This window comes from Hippocampus comes, unplaced genomic scaffold (genome assembly GCF_001891065.2).
Source record: "Hippocampus comes isolate QL1 unplaced genomic scaffold, H_comes_QL1_v1.1 scaffold1, whole genome shotgun sequence".
Classification (NCBI taxonomy): Eukaryota; Metazoa; Chordata; class Actinopteri; order Syngnathiformes; family Syngnathidae; genus Hippocampus; species Hippocampus comes.
In genome coordinates this window covers 377,378-391,363 of record NW_017805010.1, presented here as the reverse complement: position 1 = coordinate 391,363, position 13,986 = coordinate 377,378, and the positions used below count along the sequence as shown (strand labels likewise).

At 42.5% G+C, this 13,986-nt stretch overlaps 1 protein-coding gene across 3 annotated transcripts in view; it reads left to right on the top strand.

Annotated features, from left to right (window-relative positions):
• Positions 1-13,063, top strand: part of klhdc8b (kelch domain containing 8B) — a 68,506-nt gene extending 55,443 nt beyond the window's left edge. For all 3 annotated transcript variants that reach the window (XM_019863128.1, XM_019863129.1, XM_019863127.1), the window contains 2 exons: positions 7,768-7,869; positions 11,687-13,063. In XM_019863128.1, the coding sequence (XP_019718687.1) occupies positions 7,768-7,869; positions 11,687-11,883 (299 nt within the window). In that variant the 3' untranslated portion in view covers positions 11,884-13,063. The remainder of the gene's footprint in view (positions 1-7,767; positions 7,870-11,686) is intronic.
• Positions 13,064-13,986: the final 923 nt, after the last annotated feature.

Here is a 13,986-nt window from a genome sequence, read left to right as displayed (position 1 = left end):
CCATACTTGTGCCTCAAAGCTGTGATAATATGTACAGGATTGCCTGTTTGCACATCTTGGTTTGGTGGAGCCATATAAATAGGGTAGAGGGGACAATTTGAATGATGACATTATTTCCAGGATAGCAAAAAAAAAAAGCCATTCAAATTCAAATCCTCCACTTCTGTATGCCACACGTGAAACTGTGTGGGCTTGTTGAAAAGCATTTTTTTTTTCCTCAAAACAAACCAAACTCTGCAAACTAGCTACTATTATGATGTTCGTTGAATTTTTGACCTTATGACAAGGAAAGACGTCAGTGACGGCACTTCCCGCCTGGACAAATGCTTTCATTACTCGGCACGGCATCAGCTGCGAAAGGAGAGGAGCTGCAGTTCAGAGGCAGTGTAAAAGTCAGAGAAGGTGGCTCGGTAGCAAAAGGTCGCCACTTTGTTGCCTCTGATTAAGAAGGAAAAGTGTGTAAGGTGGATGGATGTGAGCCAGCGATCGCAATTAAAAATGCCCTGCAGTAAGTCAGAAGCAAATCTAGGTCGCATGCCTTTTGATTAGCTTTAGCCGTAGCATTCCAATAGTAGATATAGAATAGTACCGGGCAGAGTATAAACAAAAGCAGAGAAAGTACAAAGTAGCAAAGTTCAATGTAGTCAACATGATTTACTGTCGCTGCGGCTGAGGCAACATTACCTTGTGTGAAAGAACATTTTACTGTGGTCTTTAGCGGAGGTTATAGCTCTCCTTTCATTTCCTATTACCGAGTAGATTCGTTTTAACAGTGTCTGAAATGTAATTAAGGTGATTTGCATTTAAATGTTTTCTCCGCTGGCATTCAGCGCAAGCAAGTCTGCGGGGTTGTCATCCTGGTAAGAACACAGTGAAGGAGAATGCTCAAAGTCGACCAGAAAAAAAAAAAAAAAAAGAAATAAAAGCAAGAAAGAAAAACATGTTTTGCGTGCTATTGTGATTTTGGAATTAAATTTGTTGAAGTAATAATGACATAAATTTAAACGTGTAGAATATTTTCAATTCCATGACTGGCATGTCCGATTTGTCTATTACCATTTTAGAGTGTGAAACCGACAAAGGGAACCCCTTTTTAAAGGTGAAGTCCATCAGTTGAGATTTTTACCCCAGCCACCTCATCTCGCCACTGATAAATAAACAATTAATCGATTGCCGTTGGAACCATCTTAACCGCTGCTGGCAGATGTCCTTGCTGGTGACAAGAGATTGCTTTTGCCATCAAGTGGCCTTCGATTGTTTACCTTGTGTGAAAGAACATTTTACTGTGGTCTTTAGCGGAGGTTATAGCTCTCCTTTCATTTCCTATTACCGAGTAGATTCGTTTTAACAGTGTCTGAAATGTAATTAAGGTGATTTGCATTTAAATGTTTTCTCCGCTGGCATTCAGCGCAAGCAAGTCTGCGGGGTTGTCATCCTGGTAAGAACACAGTGAAGGAGAATGCTCAAAGTCGACCAGAAAAAAAAAAAAAAAAGAAATAAAAGCAAGAAAGAAAAACATGTTTTGCGTGCTATTGTGATTTTGGAATTAAATTTGTTGAAGTAATAATGACATAAATTTAAACGTGTAGAATATTTTCAATTCCATGACTGGCATGTCCGATTTGTCTATTACCATTTTAGAGTGTGAAACCGACAAAGGGAACCCCTTTTTAAAGGTGAAGTCCATCAGTTGAGATTTTTACCCCAGCCACCTCATCTCGCCACTGATAAATAAACAATTAATCGATTGCCGTTGGAACCATCTTAACCGCTGCTGGCAGATGTCCTTGCTGGTGACAAGAGATTTCTTTTGCCATCAAGTGGCCTTCGATTGTTTGTCCAGGGGCTTGTCATCATTCCTATTTAGTTCATTTACTCACAAATGCTTCCGTAAACAGCCGTGGATATGTTGAAGCTCTTTCGCTCCAGAACAAGATGAAACTGATTTGTAGCGAGAGGCTTTTTACACAGCTTGGACATGCTGTCGCACAAAGCTATGAATAGACCTGAGGGAACTGATAGTGGTGATGGTGATGATGATAAAGAGTGATATTTTCCTGACGTGTATGCTTTTGTATGGCAATGCTAAGTCACCTGGGTGATGCCAGTTGTCATGTTTTCTTTGAGGGGATGGTAAGCAAAGACATAAATGTCCAAATAGAAGATACAAGATGATTGCACTTTGTATGCAGCGATGGCTTTTTGAAAGTGCTCTATAAATACAGTTGAGTTGAGTTGAGATTGCTGTGTTCCGCAATAGCTATAGCAGGAATGTAATTGTAGGACAGTATTCCTGATCATCAATCATAATACAAAGAAATATAACATGATCATGACTCATAAGGATTGCAAGTTGTGCACTTGCATAAAATATGCATCCAGAAGAGTTATATAGGAAGATGTTATTTTATCTATACTAGGTGGTAAGCTCAACTTATATTTTGATTCATGAGCAGTAATATGGGGGGGCCCGGTGATCGAGTGGTTAGCACGTCGACCTCACAGTGCAGAGGTCGTGGGTTCGATCCCAGCTCTGACCTTCCTGTGTGGAGTTTGCATGTTCTCCCCGTGCCTGCGTGGGTTTTCTCCGGGTACTCGGGTTTCCTCCCACATTCCAGAAACATGCATGGCAGGCTGATTGAACACTCGAAATTGTCCCGAGGTGTGATTGTGAGCGCGGATGGTTGTTCGTCTCTGTGTGCCCTGCGATTGGCTGGCAACCGGTTCAGGGTGTCCTCCGCCTACTAGCCGAAGACAGCTGAGCTCCAGCATGCCCTGCGACCTTTGTGAGGATAAAGTGGATAAAGAAGATTGATGGATGGAACAGTAATATGATAGTGTCTTTGCAAAACCCCAATTCCCAGCCACGACTGGGCCCAGACCCCGACAAAAATGATTTGTGCGAAAAGTGGTTCAGATTGTCGCCTGCCACTGTGGGGATCTGGGTTCAAGACCATCCGCCCCAACACTAGAGAAGGACACCCAATACTTTAAAACTGCTCCCAGGACGCTTAAGTAGTCTGTGGCACTCGCAGTGGGTCTTTGCTTTGTCCACTACTGTGGTGGGCCAAATGCAAAGGTCAAATTTCATGTATGCATGTGTACATGACAAAAATGATTCTGTTCTATTCTATCGTGTCAAGGGCAACCGGTGTAAAAACCGTGCCAATGATGTCATCATTGTGGCGACGCCTGCCAAGACATCATTGACTGCAATATCAACTTTCCACCACTTGGTGCTAGACTGAAAAAAATGTGTAATCTCGATTCAGTAAAATGGATGTTAATGCAGGCTGGAAATGTCTGCGTTGCGTGGGGCACGGAAAATCCCTGGGGCAAATATTTTGTGCCAATGTATTTTTGCAGTTGACTTATTCGACTGTTGATTTTTTTTTTTTTTCCCCACCCAGTCCCCAGTAGAATTTTTCGAACACATCAAATTGAAACCATGAATGTCATTAAACAGTGAGGTTGACATGTGACCCGTTGGGTACCCTTCATGAACTTTGACTTTGTAAAAGTCTTTTGATCAATGACACATTCATCTGTCCGTGTAAAAAAAAAAAAAAAAAACACTCAGTGAAAGCTCGAGATAGCAGCTTTGCGTGGCTTTGAATAAAAGGATCACAGATAGAAATGCTGTTGATGAGCTGCAATTTGCTAACTATTCCATACATGCTGATGTTCCAGTGTCTGTGCTGAATGCAAATGGAATCATGACCTTGAGTTATTGGTTCCACGAGTGTCAAAGGAGGAGCGCAGGGATAAATAAATCACCTGTTCTAACGTATGACAGTTCGAAGGACTCATTCCTAGAAAATACAAAAAAGGGGCCTTGACTTGAATTGACTCGACTGTAAAGTGTCATGTTGAGGAAAATGTTTTACTTGAGAGGGTTTTGACGTGACCATCAACCTACTGCAGGCACACAAAACCTTTGTAATGTTGCATAAGTGAGCTTTTCAAAATGCTGAGATTTCTAGAAAGAAAAAAAAAATGTTTTTTTACTGATATTTTTCTATTTCTTTCCTGGTTAAATCGTCTTAAGACACTTTATTGTCAGGAATCACATGCACAGACTCACGGACGAATCTACTTGATTACATGGGAGGCGTAAAGGCTTTGTCAAGATTGCAAAGAAGGGAATGAGGGAGATCTATGGACACCATTCTAATATTCCGAGAATTTAAATCTGGCCATGGAGAATCAAACAAACGAATGCCAAACAAGTTGGAAAGGGCCATTTTTTTTTTTGAGTGCAATCCACATTGGCTTTTAAACAGCAGTATTCATCCTCGCTGTTGTTCGTTTCACCAGAGTAAGCACTGCTGCCATGATCCCATGATTAGAGAGTGTATCAAATTTGTTCCTGCTGATTACATCCGTTGTCTCCTAAATAATTACAGTGTGCGAACTGTGGAGAGAGGAGACGGCAGAGGTACATACTGTCAGCAGTGCGAAAGCCCCTCGGCTGCTGTCAGACACTCACAAGTCTAAATCTGTTTGCTCTCTCTGGATTGGCATATTTGCATTCTCTCCCTAGGATGTCTTGTTTTTTTTTGTTTTTGTTTTTGTTTTTTTGTCAACATATTTCTTTTGAGGTTTTCCTTGATGACTGTGCCCCCTTCTATGGTCAAAGCTTTGTGCTTTACGCTTTCCAACAAATTCCCTCTGTGTTTACCGCAAAAGAGACACACTAATGCACGAGTGCTCCGCTTTGAACTCAGATTGTACAAAATACCGTAGTCATCAAGTATTATTTTATGGTATTACTGCAGAGTTTTTAGTCAGGTTTTTTTTTTTTCCCCAAACACAAAGTATGAAACATCCCTTTTCTACAAATGCACCAATCCTTGAGCAAGAAACCATATTGGGATAGACCAAGTGACTTACTTCAGTGCGAATTAGCCAGCAGGGTGAATATTTATTTTGCAAAGTAACTTTTTCTTCATTAGACGAGTGATTCCTAACCAGTGCACATTATTGTTGAATTTTTATATAACAAATAACAAATAATGCATCTTTGTTCATCTATCTATGCCAGCAACTTATAGTCACCGACAGAACAAACAAATGAACTTCTATTAGATGGCAAAAATAATGACATGGAACAGATGTATCCTCTTTTTGTGACGATTTTGTTTCATGGTGTGCCGTGCAATTTTTCAAACGTAAAATAATGTGTCTTGGCTCAGTAAAGGTTGGGAATCACTGAATTCGACAACAAATCAGTTTTAGCACCCGGCCGTTGCCGACGCTAGATTTGGGGTCAGGTGGGATGCAGTGCGATCATTCTTTTTTTGTAAGAACGGCATACTTAGCGACAAAACCGCGTTTGCATCGCCAGCGCGCTGTGACGAATGAATCATGACTCAAATGTCTACTGAAAGAGCGACTTCATCAACTGAGGGCAGTAATAGATTCAAGCGCAATATTTTTTTGGACGATTACTTAATTTGTATGCTATGCGGTTGCTATTTCTGAAAGAAATTGATTCATGAAAGCAGAGAACAGCCGATAGTCCTGAATTAACAGCCTAACCCGCTGTCTGACCCGCTTCTTCGTTCGACACGATCCAGAAGAAATAATTTGTTCATTGTACCATCTACCGTCTGTGTGAAGTGCTGCCTGTACGTCACGAGCATCGATAGATGAACAAATTGTCCTTATGTCATGAATAACAATTTTCTGACCGGTTTAAGTGAAGTGAGGTAATTTCATACAGCACAGTGGTCATAAATCACAGGTCCTCAACCTACAACCTGACCAAATGCAAATAGGGACTGCCTGCACATTGGGGTAACGCTCAATTTGCTGAATTCAGGTTTTCAGTCACTTCCTTTGGCAAGCTCGTGCAAGAATCAGGGGGCTGGAATGACTGAAATTTTATTGCAGTTGGCTCATGCATTGGAATGAGGATTAGCTCGGAGGCTCAGGCATCAAATCAAGAAGAAAACCATTCATGGGATTCCACTGTAATGTGTTTGTCGCGCAGGGTTCCACCGTATGTATGACAGTGGAACCGATTGATGGCAACGTGTACTTGTGGAGCTAGCCTCGAGACAAATCTGCATTGACTAAGCGCAAGACCAAATGTAACCATTAGCAGGCTGGTGCAAAGTGCATTTCTTGCACCCCCGCTGCTCTTGAATGTCCGCCCGCAGCACCGCTGGAGACGACTGAGTTGCAGTAATTGCTGTGTCAAGGATCATCTGCTGAACGAACGTCGTGTCTGGGTCCCCATGTGGTGCTGAGCCACAAAGAGTAAAATACAGGGTGGCCGTTCTCCGGGAGTACTTTGGACACTCAATTCTCATAAGCAGTGCAAATTAGTGAAGCGATCACAGGTTGATCAATAACATGGATTAATCTCACCCGCATTGCAGCAATTGTCCAATGCTGTGCGTATAAGAGAGAGTGTGTGTGTGTGTGTGTGGGGGGGGGGTTAAAGTTAGGAAAGTGCTTATCCTCATGATGGCATTGTAATTATTTGTCTAAAATAAATTATTCTCATATGATCACAACTTTGTTCTTGTACAATTCCAACTCTTGTCTCTTTGGATTCCAGCTATTGTTTTCCATTTTGACAACATTATATTTTGTTAGGGGCGGCCCAGTAGCCCACTGGTTAGCGCGTCGACCTCACAGTGCAGAGGTAACAGGTTCGATTCCAGCTCCGGCCTTCCTGTGTGGAGTTTGCATGTTCTCCTCGTGCCTGGGTGGGTTTTCTCTGGGTACTCCGGTTTCTTCCCACATTCCAAAAACATGCATGGCAGGCTGATTGAATACTCCAAATTGTCCCTAGGTGTGAGTGTGAGCGCGGATGGTTGTTCGTCTCTCTGTGCCCTGCGGTTGGCTGGTTCAGGGTGTCCCCCCACTCACTGCCCGAAGATAGCTGGGGTAGTCTCCAGCACGCCCCGCCACCCTTGTGAGGATAAAGTGGATCAGAAAATGGTTGGATGGATAGATATATTTTGTTATCTGACTTTCCGCTGGGCTCCGGCCGAATAGCTGATCTTTTGCTAGCAGAAAATATGTCAGAGAACTCATAGTGGCATCGCCCTTCCTTCCTCTGACTGCAATTGTCCAGCCACATCCGGTTATCTGTTAACATGATCGGCCTTTCCTCTCCAACAATGATCTTGGATAGCGATGCAGTGTAAATTCTGAGTAGCAGTCTTGAAATGTAAACAGGAAATAATCAGCTGTTTGCATGCACAGAGCTCGAATGGCTGAAAAAGTTGCTCTTTCTGCTAAAATATCTCTTGCTGTTGTTGTTGTTGATGCCAATGCAGTCATACGCCGGGGATTTTGTGTTGTGTTCAAAACGTCACCATTTCATGGGAAGTCAGTATCCCCAGGCTGTAAGTGAGGTGCACATATACGATAACAGCTGAGCTCTCGCACCTTTTCCGAAATCCATCTGAAAAAGAGCAAAGAGAATCTCTGAAAAAGTTTTGTGGCTGTCACATCCATTGGCTTCCGGGTCAATCAGCAAAACTATGTTTTGTTAGTTTGAGCAATTGCAAGTGTCTTATAGTTACAGTTGTCATACCAAATTTGCGCTGCAGGCTCCAAAAGTCAATTCATCGTTCACCAAAGATCTTGTGTTGGTAATGTAAACCGGAGTGGCTCAAGCTCCCCGAGACCCCGCCAAGGACACATGTTTGATCTAGAACCGTCTCACGATTTAATCTTTGAAATATGTTTATTTGGTAAATGATGACTCGGGACTAATCTCTTTGTCCTCTTTCTGACCTTTGTCAGGCATCTGGATCAAACCCAGTCGAACGTCAAAGATGCGAGAGAAGAGGGCGGACTTTGTAGCAGGTTGTCTAGGTGGACGGGTCATTGCGGCTGGTGGTCTTGGTCAGTACTTTTGGACCTTTGTTCTTTTTCACGTGCCACTTCTGCTCCTTTTCAGTCACATTTTCATTCTCAAAATTGAAGTGATTTCAGAATGCATGTCAAATGTCACACCTCATATTACCATACTGTACACTCCCAGAAAATAAAGTGCATTGTTGTCCCTTAGGGGTACGAAAGCTGTTTTAGGGCAGTAGGTGGAGGACACCCTGAACCGATTGCCAGCCAATCGCAGGGAACACAGAAACAAAACAACCATCCGCGCCCACAATCACACCTCGGGACAATTGAGAGTGTTCCATCAACCTGCTACGCATGTTTTTGGAATGTGTGAGGAAACCGGAGTACCCGGAGAAAACCCACACAGTGCTAACCAGTCAACCAGCGTGATCACTGATTATGTAAATGTTAAAAATAATCTCAGTGTTGACTTTCCACACTCTGTTATATTTTAGATTTGTAATAATGCAAGAAATACACTGAAAATATCTCGTCAAATTTACACAGTCCCCCTCACATACAGACACATTCGAAATTAAAATTAATTCCCCATCAACTTTCCATTTTCTCCTTGGTTGAGCAAAATGTGCTCAGGTAAATACAGCGTGAGCAACCGATACAGTTAATCAGAGGTGAGCTTTTTCTTCCCCTCAATGATGAGCTTATTATGCCGATATTGAATTGAATTTAACCCTTGCAGGGACAGCGGTCACCACAGTGGACAGCTTATCATGTTATCAGGTGTCAGGGTGCATGAAAGGGTTAAATGCCTTTTTTTATCCTTGCCCAAGTGTCTCTTTGTCGAGCAAATCCACAAATACACACATAATTGCACACACACAAAACATACACACACATACACACTTATATTTTGTCAGGAGCGTTGAAAGTGCAACTTAGTTGGGGAGAAATAAAAGATACCTGTGTTTTGTACATCTACGTAGTGAGCACCCTGAGACGCAGAAGACAAAAACAGACAGGCAGGAGTTGGACTAGACACCCTGAAATTGCCTGACTCTTCATTCTTTTAATCATTGAGACATTTGGGACAATTAATTTTCATCTCATCACTAATAACATAGCGATTCATTCCTGACTTCGGTCCTGGCAGCGAGGGTTCAGTTCTCACCTAGTGATGGTGTGAATGTGAGCATAAATGGCTGTTTGTCTCTATATGTGGCTTGTGATTGACTGGCGACCAGTCCAGAGTGTCGTCTTCTTATTTCAAGTCAAATCAAGTCAACTTTATTGTCAAATATGCTCTATGTGCGACATACAGCACAGATGAAATTTCTTTCCCCTCAACCACCCCGAGAGAGGAGCCACTGCGGGTGCTCACACCCGCCATCAACAGAACAGTTCACATAAAATGGAAAAATAATACAACACAACACATAAGACACAGACAGTCGTGCAATCTCAACCACTTTTTCTGCATCCACTTTGTTGTTTGAAGCAGTTATAGATGGAAGAGGAGAGAATCAAAGTGTCCTTTCACCAGTGGATCAGAGACGTCCTGCTGAGAATATGCACACGTCTGCTACAAGCTAAGTTTGAAAGCAAACAAGAAGCTGTAGCGTCCATTGACGAAAAAAGAGATTGGCTCACATCTCCTGTCCCATGTAAGTCCGCTTCAATTCCAAGCGGCGACTCCCAGTTCCACATACGCATCGGCGCTCTGCGCTGACGCTCCTTTATTCTCATCGTCGGCTCCACAAGCCATCCATCCATCCAGCCGCAGACTGGATTTATTGTCCATAGCTGGTGGAGGCTCTAGGACTCTGTGATCCTGTCCCGACCACTGTGTGAGACCAGGTGTACCACCGGAAATTATCCAATTTCATTTAATTGGTCCAAAAAAAAAAAATTATCCTGATTTACATACTCCAAATAATCTATCTTTATGTACAGTATCGATTCAAGTGACATATCGCGACAGGCTGAACAATGAAATGCTCTCTCCCTCCAAGCGACTTCTTCTGCGAATGGGGACTCAGCCACTCGGCAGCATGCCAAACACGCTTTTGTGCTCAGATTGTGGAACGAATCTAACGGCATACTGTATCACCAACGACACACAGAATGCCCATATGGGGTTCTCTTCCTGAAAATCGAATATTTTATCGAACGTATCTTATATTGATAGTGATCATGTGTCTGTCACCATAAATATTGCTCTTGAATTATTGCCCGGCCCTAATCTAAATGAAATACTAGGGCTGAATCGCTGTGTGTTTCTGATAAAAAAAAAAAAAGAAAAAGAAATCAGTCGAAAGAGATAAGAAAGGAAGATCGTTTGAGACAAGAAGCCTTGGAGAGGAAAGAAGCAAAATGAGAGTGGGACAGACTCAGATCAGAGGAGAGTTAGTAAAAGCGACTTCAGAAACAGATGAACAGATGTGTGTGGTTAAGAAAAAATAAAAAACGGTCTGGGGAGGAAAAGAATAATATATAACAAAAAATGAAAGTAGAATTAAAAATGAACATGAGAAAGAGCAACAAAGGAAGGAACGGATGAGGGATGGGATTCACGGAAGGAAAAAAGGGAGCAGCTGGAGAATTGACATGACATCTGTGGGCCGACAAATCAAAGCGATGACGGCAAGCCTTTGAGCAACACGAAGAGAGCCTGTGTGTGTGTTTTCATAAAAAGAACGAATCATTAAGTAGCCCCAGCTATGCCGTCATTTGGCGCCATCACTATTGCACAACAAACCTCACCCTGTGATACGGGTCTCCATGGAAACGGACACGACGTGATCGTACTTGATGTACAATGACAGCTTTGCACCTGAGCCAAGAGGGCGCAAGAAAAGAGGAAAGTACGAAGTGAAGGGGAAAATGAGAACATTTCAGTGACGACTTGGGAAATGCGATAATGTGTCATCTTGAAATCGGCCCTCTGTTTTTGTGCTTTCATGGATTTAGTCTTGCCAATGGGCCATCAAGTCAGGAGCATATTTAGTGACTATTGTTTGACATTAAATTTGCCTTTAAATTTATTCTCCTGCTAAAAAGGGGAGTCCAGAGTAATACAGCGCAATGGCAGCTTCCTAGTCCACTATTCCCCAATGTCTTCGCACTAAATTGCATCTGTGTTTTCTTTCCTTAATGTTTTATTCTTAAATTAGTAGGGGCCATTGGGGCTGGGTACTGCACACACACACACACACACACACACACACACACACACACACACACACACACAGGGCTGCACACACACACACACACACACACACACACACACACACACACACACACACACACACACACACACACACACGCACACACACACCGTATTTTCCACACTGTAAGGTGTGTATAAGGCTCACCTTCAATGAATGTTAAAACTGTTTTTATATACTGGGCGCATCGCATTATAAGGTGCATATAATCGATGCTGCAATAGTCGCTGAGGTTGTGTTATGCATTCACTAGATGGAGCTACGCTAAAGAGAATACCATACTACAGTTATATTTCTAAAGGGCCCTGGCTGCGGTCGCGTTATGTAGCCACTAGATGGAGCTACACTAAGGGAATACAATACAATACAATACAGCTTTATTTATCTTGAGCCTTTACAACCGCTGCAGCTGTAACAGAAAATTTAAAATATTTTGTCCAAGACATCTGAATATTGATCCATATTTAAGGCACATCGGATTGTGAGGCGCACTGTCAGCTTTTGAGAAAATTGAATGCTTTTAGGTGCGCCTTATAGTGTGGAAAATACGGTAAATACACATCTGTAATCATGTGTTTTCATTGTCGATTATTTTTTTTCATTGTTTGTTTTAATTGTGGTGTATGTCTTGGCAGGCAATGAGCCGTCACCGTTGGGCTCAGTCGAGAGCTACAACCCGGTCAAGCGACGTTGGGAGTATGTGCCGGCCATGCCCACCGCTCGCTGCTCGTCTGCTCTCCTGCAGACCACCGGCATGCTCTTCGTCATCGGAGGAGTGGCGCAGGGACCGAGCAATGCGGTGGAAGCGCTCTGCTTACAGGAAACGGTGTGACGCGTGCGCCGAGAGCAATCCTCACGACGGAGAAAAGCCGCACTGATAAGGATAGTTTGTCGATTCTTGTGTGGAAAAGGCTGAAATGTGTGGCTTGGATGTGGAGGCTATCATCCTCACATACTTTTCGAACTTCTTGTGCAACCAACGGATTCTTTTTGATGGTTTACACATTCGGCAAGCATTTTTAAAAAGAAAAAAAAGGCATCTGGGGACTTTTGCTGACAGTGCGGGACGAATAAATACAAGGACAGCTAAGATCGCTGCGACGGATAAGGAGATAAAACTGACAGCTTGTCTTCCTTGTACATGTCAGAGGAAGATAGGGGGTCGGGGGGAGAGCAAAAAATAGACAAACACTCATACGCAGTATCTGAAGACACATGCCTTTGAACTATTGAACATTTTTCAGTATAAAAGCAGGGTACTTTTCTGGTTATTAAAGGAACATAGGGCCATATCTGTATTGAGACCCCCTGCTGCTGCATCAGCAATCTGACATTTTTTTATGATTTTTTTTTTTCCCGTAACAATGTGGTTGTGGGACATTTTTTGTTCTTGAGCTTTGTTACAGTGGTGTTTAAGAGTGTCTGTTCCTGGCGACTTCCACTATGTCGTCATGATCAGTGAGTCCTTGTAGGCAGTGACAGTGGTGTTTCATTGATTTGATACGAGATTGATGTGATTACCCCTGGGCAAGGCAAGTACTGTGACCCCCCCCCCCTATTTGGACCGACCCACTGGAATGAGGGACCATTATTTGGTAACGTGAGCTTGAGCTCAAATGGACATAACAGTGGATCAAATTTAATACAAGAAAAAAGATTTATTCTGGTATGTTATTTATATTAAAACAGTACTTAAATATCTTGTAATGCACAACTTGGGTTAAATTAATCCACCCCCCCAACCCCTCATCATTGTTAGATTTGAAATGAATCAGTGCTTGGCTTTTCATTAAAAAAAAGAAAGTAAAATTATTGAGGACTTCTACTTGTATGACATGTACACTTTCAGAACATCGATTTCAGGCGTCTATACAGTATAAGCACTGTATCAATGTTTCCCAACATTAATTGAGCCAAGGCACCCATTTTAATCTGTGGTACACCACAAAACAAAAATGTCACCCCCCCCCCAAAAAAAACATGAATATTGAAATAATGACCATCTTGCCTCACTTGACTCTAAAATCGTGTGAATTCTGCGTCTGTTTAATTGAACACAAAGCCGATATGAGGACGAATTGCCTGAAAGACAACAGGTGAGTCGTACCTTTCGCCATCCAATGGAAACATATTTAATTCTCCTGCCTGCCACTATATGTCGCTTGCATAGATAGATGAACATTTGTAATTGGTAATGATTTTCAGACAAATTCAGTAAACTTGGAAAATCTTCTCATGGCACACATCACTCTGGTTCGGAATCACAACACTACATGCCCATATAAATGGATAATAATTTCATTGCCATTAAGCAACAATATAAAACACCAAAAAGCACACACAGACACCCCACCTTCTACCGCCATACACACGCATACACATAAACACAAAGTTGTCTCAACAATAGTTACCGAACATTGTCGTTCAAGTTTTGTTTGATCCGCAATGCACCGATGGCACTGTCAAAGAATTGGGATCCGGAGCGCCAGAAAAAGCATTTCAGAAACGTACGCGTGCGCCGATCGTCAATCGTTTTTCTGCACTGAACACGCTGCAGAAGTGCGTCCCACGCCCCCGCATCAGGTCCCCCGCTCAGGTCGGCTGCGATCAGCCTTTTCACAAACTCGGTCTTGTCTCCTATCGAGTTTATTTCTCTGTTGCGTCCATATCTGGGTCCTTTATGGCTGTTGCTCATCATGGCACGCCAGTGTGCGTGCAGGCGTGTACGTATATGCGTGCTTGTGCGGTAACGGGTCAATCGCCACAGGTTGGTTCCTTGAAAAGTCGATCTTCGGTGAAAAAGATTATATATCCCTATTAATCCAGGGCCTTAAATAATTATTTGCAAGTTGCTTTTCATAATCTTGTTGATTAGCTGTGAGTTACTCAAAATTTAAATATAATTAAATGTATTTGTTTAGAGAGCATTAGTTTG